At 40.4% G+C, this 14,100-nt stretch overlaps 1 protein-coding gene across 3 annotated transcripts in view; it reads left to right on the top strand.

Annotated features, from left to right (window-relative positions):
- dnajb6b (DnaJ heat shock protein family (Hsp40) member B6b) overlaps positions 1 to 14,100 on the top strand; it is a 34,174-nt gene that overhangs the window by 9,173 nt on the left and 10,901 nt on the right. For 2 of the 3 annotated variants that reach the window (XM_033639053.2, XM_078162579.1), the window contains exons 3-8: positions 1,905 to 2,014; positions 4,060 to 4,119; positions 4,462 to 4,566; positions 10,771 to 10,908; positions 11,027 to 11,186; positions 12,797 to 12,867. In XM_033639053.2, coding sequence (XP_033494944.1) covers positions 1,905 to 2,014; positions 4,060 to 4,119; positions 4,462 to 4,566; positions 10,771 to 10,908; positions 11,027 to 11,186; positions 12,797 to 12,867 — 644 coding nt within the window. Of the gene's footprint in view, positions 1 to 1,904; positions 2,015 to 4,059; positions 4,120 to 4,461; positions 4,567 to 10,770; positions 10,909 to 11,026; positions 11,187 to 12,796; positions 13,760 to 14,100 lie in introns of those variants that run through there. The other variant, XM_033639054.2, reaches the window with a different exon arrangement.

Below are 14,100 nucleotides of genomic sequence, written 5' to 3'. Positions count from 1 at the left end.
TTATTGCTGATCAAATCAACCAGTGAATCTGTGTTGCAAAGTCTCCAGCATAGAAAGATATTGAATACTGAGAGCCCGCTATCTTTATACACTCAGTTGGGTGCCAAAGTCAAATGTTATCTTAACTGACATAAATCAATAAGTCGTATCTTTAGCCTATGACCCCACTCTCTCCTCTTGATCTCTGGTTGAATTATTTGCCGTTCTAGCGGCTCATTCTAAGGACAGCAATGATGGTTACTCAGTCAGTCCAGACTGAATAAATCCACAACTATTGGATGGATTATCATGAAATTTGGTACAGACATTCGTCTCAGGCTGAAATGTAATAACTTTGGTGATCCCTCATGTTTTTATCTAGCTCTGCTGTACTTAGTGCTCAGTTCATGTCATGTTGGAGTTACTGTAAGTAATAAGGTTCCAACGTGTGAATAGTATTCATGTCAAGGCGTCCAAGTCATAATTGCAAAGTGGAAACGTTTTTGAAAGCTGTGATTTATATCTGACTTGGAACATTAAGCTAAGTTTATGTTTGCTGTAGTGTCCCAGAGCAAGGTTTGTGCGCCATAAAATGATGTCATCACGTCTTTTGCGTTGAGCTGGTAGGCTCTGAAAGTCATCACGGTGCTTGGTTGTGTACTTCTGAATTTTTGTGATTAGGTGCCCACACTGTTTTTCATTTCAATATGTAGACCTTCAAGGGAAGACTTGCTGAAAAAGTTCACTCATACAGACATCTCTACAACTCTTGATTGCGAGATCACAGGGACAATCAAACGGCCTTAAATTCGTAGGGAAAAAAACCCTCACAGTGGGGAAAGAAAAGGCTTTTTGCCGCAGGGTTTGGAAGAACACGAGACATTGCTAAAAATGGTCTCATTCAAAAAGTTGTGAGCGCACCATAGGGTCTCACACGATTTATAAGCAAAGATTTGATATGGAAGTGCCTGGAAAACAAATGTAATCAAACCCAAATTTTATGGTTACAGTGTTTGTCATTGCACAGAATTTTAATCCTCACATGATCAACTCTATAATCATATAGCTTACTTGATTACGTGAAAGCTAGCAGTTGTTAACATGAGTCTTTCCCATCTGTACCATCAACCCCATATGATGTGAACATTGCCCCACAGAGCTAGCATGGCTGCTTGTTTGTTGATTAAATGTGATGACGGTTATAAAGTTTTAAGAGCAAGATTTAATACTGTCCTCAAAGCCTTTTGAGCTGAACGTAGAGTATTCAGAGTTAGACTATGGCTGCTGTTGCTTTTCCAAGTTAACATTCAGGCTTCTGACTACAAAGGCTAACACCGCATTGTTCAACCTAGTATGGCCGGTTGACCATTGACCAGGCTTCAGACAGCCAGGTGATGTCACAGATTATAACAAAGACGTGGACTACAAAGACTATTCTCTACAGATCCACAAGGGAGTCAATCCCTGGATTGTGTGCAGCCTTTTTGCTGGCTGAGTCCCAGTCCATAGTCTTGTCCACGTCATCTTTGTGTCCGCTGCTGGAACTGCTGCTGGGCTTAGAAACAAACAGCTGATGCAGCGTAAGCTGCTGTGTGAGCCTCCACTGCATGTCAGGCTGTCTTTGTTATTTCTGCTTGGATAGGGGGAAGGACAGAGTGTGCATGTATGTATTTGAGTGTGCACATAGAGGCATGTCTGTGTGTTTGGTGTAGGCATGGTTGCCACACTAAAAAAAGACTTGGATATGTGTTTCGGATAGGGGGATGTTACACATACAGTACATACATATTTTCCTCCTCCCATCTCTGTATTGAGAACTGACTATATGTCCTTAAAATATCTGCAGTCTCTGACATACATTGTGTGTTTGCCTCTGGTTTGATGTCAATGTCTGTGTTTTAACTGTGTGGTACTTTGTGTCTCAGTTACAGAAAATTGGCCTTGAAGTGGCATCCAGACAAGAACCCAGACAACAAGGAGGAAGCAGAGAAAAGGTTCAAAGAGCTGTCAGAAGCATATGAAGTGCTCTCAGATGGTAAGCTTTTCTGTAGAGGGAGACAATCTGTCACATAACCATGTTACAGGAGCTCTATATGATATTTAGAGTATTAATATAGCAACAACTATTTGCTATGTAAAGATATACTGGAGTAATGGCATCCTTAGCAGAGAATGACGATGACTTAGGCACTGACGTTTTGTCATCATTGTCATACCTTCATACCCTCATGAAATTTTGCTGGGTACAAGGTATATGATGGTAAGATGGTGCAGTATTCCCCCCACCCCGACCAGCGAGTTTGCTGCTTTTGGAAGCTCTCTTACCTATCTTTTCCTTTTTAAATAGAACGGTCAGGGAGCTACGACTATCTTAATTGCCTGGTTATCTACTCTTAAAACACACTTCATTCAAACTGCGCTAAAACAAAATAAAAATGACCCAGACCGTCTTTGTTAGTCTCGTTACTCAGTCAGTTCGATAGTCCACGGTTCCTACAATCACTTATTCCGTTTTGGTTGAAATAAACCCTTAATTCACTTAGTTAGATGTTACAACATGCTGTTTTTCCCCACAGTCTCCTTCTGCCATTGCTAGTCAGCTGTTTATAGATGTACGTAACTGTCACGTGTCTTTTAGCTGAGCTGCCTTTTCCATCAGTAGAGATCGGCACGTGCTGTCCACTACATACAATGAATTTAATAGAAAGAGGAGCATCAGTATGATTTCTAAATACCCTGGTATACTGTAATGACACGATAGCGCCCAAGCCCAGTACCTTTTATTATTCAAGTGACAAATGAATGATCGAACTGAAAAAAAAAAAGTCAAAATCTCTTTGTGTCTGGCCACTTATGAATGTAAGTCTCTGTGTGTGTAGCCCACTGGCTAGCTAATCACAGCCACTCTGTACTCCACCCATACTGTGGCTACTGCTGATAACACTGTCCCCACCCATGGTGTCTCCACCCAAGCACTGTTGCTGTTGTTAGCTCTGTCAGCCAACAGCTGGCGGCTAACTCAGCCAACTTCATGTTGAGAGCCATGTTCAGACAATCCTGGCCCAGACTCTGAATCATAGATATGCTCTGAATGTTGCATACAGCTCCTTTAAGTGATGAATATATAAATGTGATGACTGATGTTTCTGTAAACATTTAAAAAACATACATGTCTTGTCATTAGCTCCTCAGTTTTTGAAGTTGTCAGTTGTCAGTAAGATTGCGCTCCCATGTTTGATAACAAAGGCAGGGTGAGGGGTTTAAAAATGTTTTTGCTATTAATGATAACTTAAGGTTTTGGAAGTGATACGAAAATGATCCATCCAACATATGCAGCATTAAAAGACCTTTATTTGAAAAAGAAATACAGTCTAAAATTGACAAAATGATTATTTGAGTCAAGGATTATCAGATAATCTGGTAACAAAGGTTCTGTTTCTTAAGTGGATGTAATTACCAGTGTAATGCTGTAAGCATGAGAATGTCTGGAATTCAGCTGTAGGATTGAAAACACAACAGAAGCCTGTAACATTTCATGTTATTAGTCACAGCTATGCACCACAAACACACTCAGTCAAAAGACGCAGGTATTGTTAACGTGTCAGGATTGTTTTTACTGGTGTGAGTGGGTTTGGTGCAGAGTTCCTGTGTGGTGGGTGTTCAGCTTTTACTTTCTGTTTTGTCATGTCATAAATGGCTATCAATTTGACCTGTAAAATGTGTTCAGATACTGATGGTTACACCCTTATTTTGACTGTTGAACAGCAGCTTTGTACAGTTTGAGATACTTGCAGCAAATAAGTCGAACATGCAGATGGTCAAACTGATGAAATAAATGCATACAACGCACATTAGTTGGATGTGATTTGAAAATGTGCACATATCTTATTTTAATGCTATGACTAATAAAGGTGAGCACAAATAGTAAGGGGGCAGTTAATTGGATGCTAATGCATATACTACATAGTGTGAAGACTTATGTGACCCTCACTGAGGTTTAAAATAAAACAGGGTTGGAATCTGTTTGTTGGTTTCTTCTGTCTCTCTGTCTTATCTAAAATCCTACTCTTCCCACAACAGAAAACAAGAGGAATACTTATGACAGATATGGCAAAGATGGCCTTTCAGGAGGAGGAGGAGGTAAGGAGATGTCTTTCAGGATAACATAATATTCATGTCATTGCCATGGAGATGACTGATAAGATTTCAATGGTCACTTCTTAAGTAGAAATGGCCAAATATGATGAGTATTAAAAAATAAGATATGAGTCTGTAGCGTGATGTGTTTTAGTGGTATGGTTTCTCCACTGTTCTAAAAGTAATTCAGCCAGTATCAGTAACATATAAACTGCTATTTGTTTGAATAAAGTACAAACATCTTGGTATCGCGCTGGTATTTTGTTCTGATTTGTAGTAATAGTGGCATTTATAATCCTGCTTCTGACATGAATAGATGAATATCCTTTTTTTAATGTTTTACAGGAGGCCATTATGATCACTTTGGCGGCAGCAGCTTCACATTCCGTAATCCCGAGGACGTTTTCAGGGAATTCTTTGGCGGCAGAGATCCATTTGCAGATTTTTTTGGTAAGTCCGTTTCGATTCTGGCGAGGTGCTGATGGGATTTGTTGCTTTCAAAGAGAGGGAAGAAAGAGGGACTGAAGAGGAGAGTGCAGAGTCGGCAATGCCTATTATTAGCTGCATAATTTTATCTGGACAAAAATACACACAGATGACCTGAGAAGGCCCAGGAGAGACAGAAAAGGAGAACATTCTGTAGGTCCCAGTTTTATATCACGTAAAACATTTATATTTCTATTTCCTATTTAGTTTGCCTGTTAGCTGTTAGCTCGCAGCCCCCGCTGTGTAGATATGTGGAGCATTTAGACCCTGGAAGCGTTCTGTAAAGCCTTGTGCTAATCCCCCACAGCACTGCAATGTGCATCTCCAATACTCTAAGCGCTGTTCACCTCAGGAGGTCATCTGCCACTAAATGTCACATGCTGGAAAACACTGACTATCTCTGCTGGATGTTGACCTCAACCTAATTATGCAGCTTTCATCTGTTAACCAGGGTTTAGACCTCTTAATTTACTCCAGCTTCTTTCTTAGAAGATACTCTTAATTCCTGCTATCCTTACCATGAAAAGCAGCTGCCTAATTACTGAACAGTTTTTCACTACTGAAGCATGCTTGGTTTAAATATATTTTAAAGGCCATCCATTACACAGTGTTTTTAATGGACTCAGAAGCTCATTCATTGAGCGACTCAGGATGCCTCAGTGTTATTCGCAGCAGCTTAGAGGGTGTTTTGTTCCAGCAGCGTGGATGTGGTCTCTGGATGCAGCACCTTTCAGCTGTTAATTTAGTCTTAAGTGGCTTTTTATGGTGTTGTTTTGTTGTTGTATTGTGTATGTACTTGTTGTGTACTGTGAATGTGGTGTCTGTGTTGCTGTCTGTATGAGTTTTTTTGTGGTGGCAAATGATTATCCCCAGTGGGGATAATTAAACTGTTCAAATCTAATCCAATCTATAGGGCTGCCCCCTAATAGTCGACCAAATGTTAGTTGACCAGAAAGATCATTAGTCAGCAAGATTTCATTGGTTGCTTAGTCGCAGAAAAAAACTGTAAAACTCTATTCAGAGCTTCGCCTTGTCCAAATAAATGAAAACCTTGATTTGAAAGGACAGACAAAGGGGGCGTCGGTAGCGTAGTGGATAGTGCCGGCGTCCCATGTACAGAGGCGATGCCTCACTGCAGTGGTTGCAGGTTCGACTCTGGCTTGCAACCATTTCTGCATGTCACCCCCTGCTCTCTCTCTCACCCCCTTTCACTCTGTCCTATACAATAAAGGCAAAAAAGCCCAAAAAATAATCTTTAAAAAAAGAAAAGAAAGAAGGGACAGACACAGGAAGAGACCACGTTCAGCAGTCAAACAGGAGTCATGTTACAAACCAATCACAGCCGACAGATATCTTTCCCTTCTTCTGTAAATATTCAGTCTGATAAATACGGAAAAGTTGATCATGTTAGTGCAGGGCTACCCAGAACTTATAAAAAGCTCCTGGTAGAAGATCAGCTCTGCACTCAGGATTTCAGGTAAATATGCTATGTGATGCTTGTTAAGGTTGCTCAGCAACCTGGAACACAACCTGCTGCCGCGCTCTTGAAACTGGAACCGGGAAGGCACAAGAGTATCACCCACCCGTTTTCTAGGCGGTTAAATACGCAGCACTTGTACAGCCCCTAATTTCCAGGGCTGGTACCTGCGGTTATTACACAGGCTAGTTAATAACATGGTGGGCAGGAAATCCAAAGTGTGGGATCATTTTGAGAAGGTGAAGGACGAACCCAAGGTGATATGTAAACTCATCTTCATTGGTCGACTACAAACATGACGTGTCATCTGAAACATGGAAGTAGCTACATGCCCATTAGCCACTTAAAACAATCATTACTGCTTTGCCGACAGCGTCATTAACAGGCAGCTTGCTCAGTGTGTGACGTGCACTTGTAGATAAAATATAGGCCTATATTAATGAAGGTTCATTAGTACCGTTTTGTATTTCTCTGTAATGTAGCACAGTGTTAACAATGTTACTGATACTATTCTTTCTCAGAACTTTCTCAGAACTCAGAACGCAAGGTCAGTTAATGTGAGCTAGCTGGAGGTTGCATGTTGATTTAACATTGTCCAGCCATTTTAGCCATAATTTTTTTTTTTTTTTTTTCCCCCCCCAAAGAATTGAAAGCAGAGCTGAAACAGTTAATCAGTCCGTGGCAACTGTTTTTGATAATCAATCAATGGTCTAAGTAAAAAAAATTTAGTAAATTGCCAAACAGTTTTTAGCTTCTCGGTTATGAGAATAAAACATCACCCTGGGCTGTGGGAAACTGCAATGTTTGTCCTTTTAATCCACTTTTTAATGTGAAATAACAGGAAGATTAATCGATCAAAACAAATCATTAGTGGCAGCCCTGCATTTTAGAGTGTATGTGATTTGTTTGTGTTGAATATGCCCTTTAATTTCTCTCAATTTTGACAGTTGTTTAAGTTTTTGTAGCCACTTATTAATAATTACTTTCAGGATCAGAATCCAAGTAGGATTATTGCCAAGTATGTTTTCACACAAAAGGAATTCGCTTTCTGTGTATGGTGCAGCATGAACATAGTAGAGAAAATGTAATTAGAAAATAAAAAACAAGTATTAAAGCAGCTCAAAACAGTTACTTTTAATGTTCTTAACAGATATCACTCATTTCTTGTGTCTACCACTTCTCTCTGCATTTCCCCAGAAGTGCAAAATGATGGTAGCCCACTGGTTTTTATACAACCCATGTAAGTTATTATATGTCTGGCTAAGGTAAAATATTGTTGACCAGTGACTGTTGATTTGTTAGATTGAAAGATCCTTGTAGTGCCTGATAGCTGTTTGTATCAGATGTGGCAGTAGTTGTATTGTATATAGTTATAGGAGTTTAGTGCTTGTGCTGGGTTGTCTGGGTTCAGCAAAAGGCTGATTGGAAGGCATGTGTAGTTCACCCCGTGTAGCTCTAAATATGGAGTTCAGACGCAGGCAGAGGATGGATTTGAACGTCTACATCACTCAACTGGAATGCTTTCAAAAATAGCTTCCGTATTAAAACAAAAGCAGATGTAATAACGCCAAGTGTGTGCGCGCTGTGTGTCTCCATGTGTCAGAGTACATGGAAAATGTGGTACGATGTGAACCCTCTGGTGTGAGTTTACAACAAAAACTCCTGAAATCTCATATATGAGAAATGGTGCTCAAAGGGGGGAGGGGCGTACTAATTCAGAGCTTTAAGGGAAAGTCATCTTTTCTATCAGATTGTTTTTATAAACTGACTTGTATTAATGTCAAAACTTGTTAACATCGATAATATAAAGTGGTGGAGCACAGCTGTTGCTGTTTATTCTCCCTAGTAAACAAGGACCGTTTAAAAAAAGCCAAACCATGGTGCTGTCTCCACTGAGGGTAAAGTTCAAGTTCTATTTTGACCAGGGACAATTTTTATTATGCTTAATTGACATGCAACGGGATATGTCCAAACATCCATCTTGTCAAGTTTATTTCAATTCTATATTTAGTGTTTCCTCAGATGGAGTGATATGAATAACCATTTTGGTTTGACTTTTCCTTAAGATGGCAGCCACAAAAAAGAGGGTGCAGTTATGTTTTTAAAATACCATCCATCCTCCAGTCCAGCTGGTGCTGTGGATCTGTCACTCACCCACCTCAGAGTGGCCAGCAAACTGAGGGGTGTGTGTGCGTGTGCGTGTGCCTGTGCGTGTGCTGCAGAGACAAATAGAGATTCACACGATGACAAGGGCTTAGTTGTCTGCCGAGAACAGCACACACTCATTCTCAAATGAACATGTGAAGGAAGTAGACAAGAAGGAGATATCAAAAACTTTTCACACAATTTCTGTTGAACATACAGCACAAATATAAAAAAAATATCACCACATTATCTCCTTGGATAGCTCCTGTAATTGGACTCTGTGCATTATGGTGTTCATGCACGTTTAAAAAAAACAAAAAAACATAGACACTGTCACTTTAATAAATTCTCTGCCATACATCCTGTTCCATGTTATTCAGGTGTGGTAGCCTGGGGACCAGATGAATATGCAAGTATTAATTGCTTTGGCAGATGTGACTGGTCTTTCTGCCGTTCAGACACATTTTTAGATGATCTGGCCCGGGTCAATCACAACCATTTATCATTAATCAACCGTATTAATAGGGCATGTTTCAGAACATGACTGACAAGTTCAGAAGCCTTCAGCTTTACGCAAATACGTGATGATGTCATTTCTGATTTGCGTACTGGGAACAATACAATGGACATAAACCTAGGTTAGTAAAGAGGGGCGCTGTCGAGACATTTTCAATAGGACTCCCTAAAAACTCCGTATTTCACCAAACATCCTCTGTCACACATAGTGTTGTGTTCCTGATGCAAGTTCTCATCGGCTTGCACTCGGCTGTCTCGTCATTTTTGGATAAGCTAGCAAAACTGTAGCCCAAAAAGTAGTTTATTATCCTAATCTTTTTCACAACCCCAAGATTAAACCTACAGGACGCCTCACTAGTCACTGTAACTTCAAACATAGATGATTTTCATTTATTTATTTTTTTAATGATAATTGATTTTTGAAGATACCCTTAGATTTTTGTTCCTTGTACTGTTGGCACAGCTGCAACTATGACTGATGTTGGACTTCCCTGCAGGTTTTCATATGACTTTTTGCCTGACTGCTAATAAATTCTCAAACAGACCATCAGAACATTGCACTGGAAAATATGTGCAGCTAATAGTGCTTAAATATATTTATTTTAGAAAGACTAAATTATGTCCGACAGCTAAAAGCTACTTCATTGGGGTGTCTGTATTCTGCTATCAATGTACAGTAGTATCTTGCATCAGTAGATGGCCAAATGAGCTTACAAGGTGGACTATAATTTTCCATGTACATAGGTGTCAGACTAAATATACAAGGAAAACATGAATAGTGCATTATGTACGCCTTAATACCTGTTGTTATTATTCAGTGTAGTTTGCCTGATTTTCCAAGCTGTAGAGATAAAACTAGCCCATACTTTGACACTCAGTCCAACTTATTGTATAAAGTATGAATGTGTACTCAGAGCACGGGCTTAGACGGTCACAGGCACTTGCTGAAGCGTGCACTTCTACATACTACTAAACCATGCCAATCTGTGCAAAATACTAAGTTTTTTCGGATTCTCATTTTTGAAAACAACCAAGATGGCTGCAGCTAACGTGGAACTCTTTGTTGAAGTACTATTTTTAAATTCTCTTGGCAAAAACTGCAACACTCGTTCACAAACATATTAATGCTACACCGTCACAGCTCATCTCTGTAAGTGCTACGTCACTTGTGTCTTTGCTCTGACTGGTTGTAGGTCTAGCCAGAAGACTGTTGAGAACGCCCCCAGGAAATCGAAAATAAACTGAGAGGTTCCAGACTAACTTGCTAATGTCAGGCTTTAGGTGTGGCACATTCTTCACTGATTTAATCTCAGTCTTTATGCCCGACAGGTCTTTTGAAGTTCTATGGGAGCACATAAGAGTGCGAGCGAGAACGCCTTAATTTTTCTCCCAGCCATCTCTTTGTGTACACTGATCATGTACACAAGCATTGAACCAGAATTCCAGTGTTTAAGCAGCATTTCTCAGCTTTTACATTCCTCTCTGTGTCTTCCACTGATGTCTGCTGTCTTACTGACAGCTTTGTAAGAGCTGAGCTGTCTCCTCCAATGTCTTATTCTGGGTAAACAGACAGTAATGCAGTTACAACAGCGGTCAGGGGATACTTTTATTCTAAGAGTTCTTTTAGAGGAAACAAGTGAAGCGTTCTTACTGCTCTCTTGGTACATTCAAGGTTGAAGGAGGAGTCTTCTTTCAGCAAATGGTGCCAGTGATCCAGCCTTATCCTGCTGGGGTGACCCAGATTGGCAGCGTGCAATTAGTAGCGTGTCCACAGGGCTTTAGGATGAGAATTAGTGGTGGGCATTTTGACAGTTTAGGGTTAAGATTGTTCCAGAAATTACAAACTCATGCTCTTACATCAACACAGCCTTTTTATTATATGGTACTTAAATCTTTTGAAATCTAGATTCCCTACCATGATACCATGAAACCTACAATGATTTTGCAATACAGTATGACCTGAAAGTCTTAAATGTCTCCTCATTTTCTCATTCACAAATCTCTAATTTGTACCATGTTTCCCTCCACAGCTGATGATCCATTTGATGATTTCTTCGGGGGTAGTCGCAGTCGCCAGAGGGGCGCAAGCCGAAACAGAATGGGGGGATCGCTCTTTGGGTTTGGGAGCTTCCCAGCGTTTGGGCACAGCCTCTCAGGGTTCGATTCAGGTGCGTACGTCCCAATAAACAACTCCACTTGTAGTAGACACTGCTGGATTCATCAGGAGTTCATGATGTGTTTCCATTTTGACTGAGGTTTTTTTTTTGAATGTGTGCTCTTTCACAGGTTTTAGCTCATTTGGAGACGTGGGCGGAGGCTTCACTTCCTTCTCTTCTTCATCCTTTGGCGGCGGCGGCGGTGGGGGAGGGGGAGGAGGAATGGGTAACTTCAGATCTGTGTCGACCTCCACCAAGTTCATCAACGGCAGAAAAATTACCACAAAACGGTACTGAAATGGCAAACTCACCAGCATCTTAAAAAAATAGTTTGAAATTTTGGGAAACGTGCTGATTTGGCTGGATGTAGCTACGTGAGAGTGGTGTCAGTCTTCTCCTTCTTGCCGGCACTGCTACACCAGCCCTCATCACTCCATATTGTTCTCCAGCCTCCAGCTTCATGCAACCTTGAACACACACATTCAATTTTTTACACCTGTGCACTGTGGAAAGAAATTGGAAACACTTGACATCATGTCCAGAAAATTATTTAGTTAAAGTACCACAAAATAATTTATGAATGTTGACAAATCTTTAAAAATCTGAACAGTTTGTTTTAAATATGTAGAAAAATACACCGAAATTCATCGACAACAGTTGAACAGTTTACACGTCGTCGTCTTTGAATTTTCAGAACATAGCGCACGTAAGGGAAAAAAAAAAAAAAAGGTTTTCTAAGAGTGAAGTTACTGAATATTTAGGACACTTCAAGAGGGAATTTATTACATTTTTTTTCAATGAAAATTCCCCCAAATTTTGGAAAAGCACATTTTTTTCAAACTGTTAGCATAAATAACAGAAGACCATATTATTGAATACCATAGCAGTTATTGAATATTTAAGGACAGGACACTGTATTAGAGTGAACTTTGCCCAATAAAAATTTACCAAAATTAAACAAAAGCCTTTTTTTTTTTTTTTTTTTTTTGTATTGTAGTATTACCAGCAGGAGACCATTGATATGTGAAGTGATTAAACTTTGTAAGAGTGAAGTCATAGTCTATTTTTTTTAGTATTTCTTTGTTGCACTGTGTAGACGATCCCTGTGTGCTTGTTGAATAGCTGGCTGCACATAGAGAGCAGAGTTACTGTCCAGTTCAGAGGACGGCTCATTTTGATGAAAATTAGTTTGTAGCTCATTGTCTACCTTACTGCATTTTTGAAAGGCCCAGTTTCACCCCTGATCTTTTCGTGCAAAGCCTGATTTATGGTCCTGCGGCATACCTACGACGTACCTACGTCGTTGCAGTGACGCCGTTGTGAACCCTTCGAACTTCTCCGTCACTCCATTTCGTTGCGGTGCAATTCACCGCCAGAGCGGTAGGGGGCTGCGTTCCTTTCCTGAATGGTTATCGTCGTCTCTAGTTGATTCTTTGTTTAGCTTCCGGCTTTTCCGGTCACAGTGAACAATGGCGACCGAGAGAGAGAGAATCTTGCTGGAGTTGGAGTTGTTGGATGTCAAAGAAAGTATGTTAATACTGCAACATCTACATCGCAACAGAAGATATTTACAGATGGCGGGGATGGCGCAATCTGGAAATACGGAACCGGAAATGCGTTGCTACCAAGCAAACCAATCACAGCCCTCTCGGTCTGCGCTGGGTCTGCATTGCCTCGACGTGTAGTTACATTTTTTGGGAGGTGCACGTCAGGCTACACCGGGGGCCACGGCGAGCCTCCTCCGTACCCACGTACCCTACGACGTAGGTACATCGTTGATTTAACGCAGGACCATAAATCAGGCTTAACTTTTGGCATAAAAGTGGAAAGGTGTATTTCCCATAATGTCAAACTATTTCCCAACGGTTCCTCTGACACCTGCGTTTTGTGTTTGTTCCAGGATTGTGGAGAATGGCCAGGAGCGGGTGGAAGTGGAGGAGGACGGTCAGTTAAAATCCCTAACAGTTAATGGTAAGGAGCAGCTCCTAAGACTGGATAACAAGTAATTATCTCGCCACAACTATTTGACCAACATAACAGTTTTCACACCTGGAAAAAAAAAACCTTGCCCAGTGACTATGTTTGGTACCGGCGGTTGGTCTCTCCTCTCTCTGTCCTCCTGCATCTCATTCCCGAAGAACAGTTTTTCTCATTTTAGCTTAGCTGCAATGGGAGGTGAGAGAGATGTCACAGTATTTGTATATTTGTATTTATTCCATTATTTCTGGGGGGGACCATCTTGTCGGGATTTGTGTTATTGTTTACTACAATAATTGAATTGTACTTTTAATTTTTGCCATAAGCACAAAGCTGGGTATGTGCTATAAATATATATATATTATTTTTCCTTTGGGGTGGATATTGTCTTTCTTATTGTCGCTGGAAAACAAGATGCTGTACATTTAGACTTCCGCATGTCATGTTTGCTCTTTTCATTTGACCAATTTAACAAGTGAATGGTAAAGCTTAACCACTTCACCCTTATGTCTTTAACTTGAACTTCACCTTGCTAACCTGTTAGCCATTACCATGTTCACGCGTGTGTAAAATGAATGACATAGATTATTAATAAATTAATTATAACAATGTGCATTTTTCTTTTATGTTTGTTTGTGTATTTGAGATTACCACAGTCTGTTTGGTTTGTTTTTTTCTGCATGATTGCTGATTCCAGGAGGCTGCTTTGTAGTTTCACTATAACTGTGTCAGCAACTCAAACCGTGAACCTAGACCCACACACAACACTTTACACTGTTACCGGACAGACAGGGGAATTTTCATTCTTTGTAAAAAGACAAAACAAAATAAAGAGTTCAGAATAAAGTTCAGTTTGTGGAACGTTGTGGAAAGTCTGCTGCAGTCACCTGGTGTCTTTGTGGTGTTTCTTTTGGCTTGAGTGGCTTTTCATTGTCTCACTCTTCCTGGATGTACGAGGTGTGTGTGTGTGTGTGTGTGTGTGTGTGTGCGCCTGATCACATTTTAAACCTGCTTCACATAACCGCAATAAAGGAAACCACAGCGGCTGCTTCTTTTGTACACTCACCCATCATACAGCTCACAGTGTGCATTATTTTAACCTACTAATGCCTGGTGACTCACATTAGGGCTTGGTCACTGATTCTACAGTACACTGGTAATGTGCTGTGTGTGTGCTTTCACTAAAATTATTTATCTAAGAAATCATGGGAAATAATCACCTTGTTT

This window comes from Epinephelus lanceolatus, chromosome 20 (assembly GCF_041903045.1).
Source record: "Epinephelus lanceolatus isolate andai-2023 chromosome 20, ASM4190304v1, whole genome shotgun sequence".
NCBI lineage: Eukaryota > Metazoa > Chordata > Actinopteri > Perciformes > Serranidae > Epinephelus > Epinephelus lanceolatus.
Note: the sequence above shows the minus strand (reverse complement) of the source record. Positions and strands in the feature narration are given on the sequence as shown.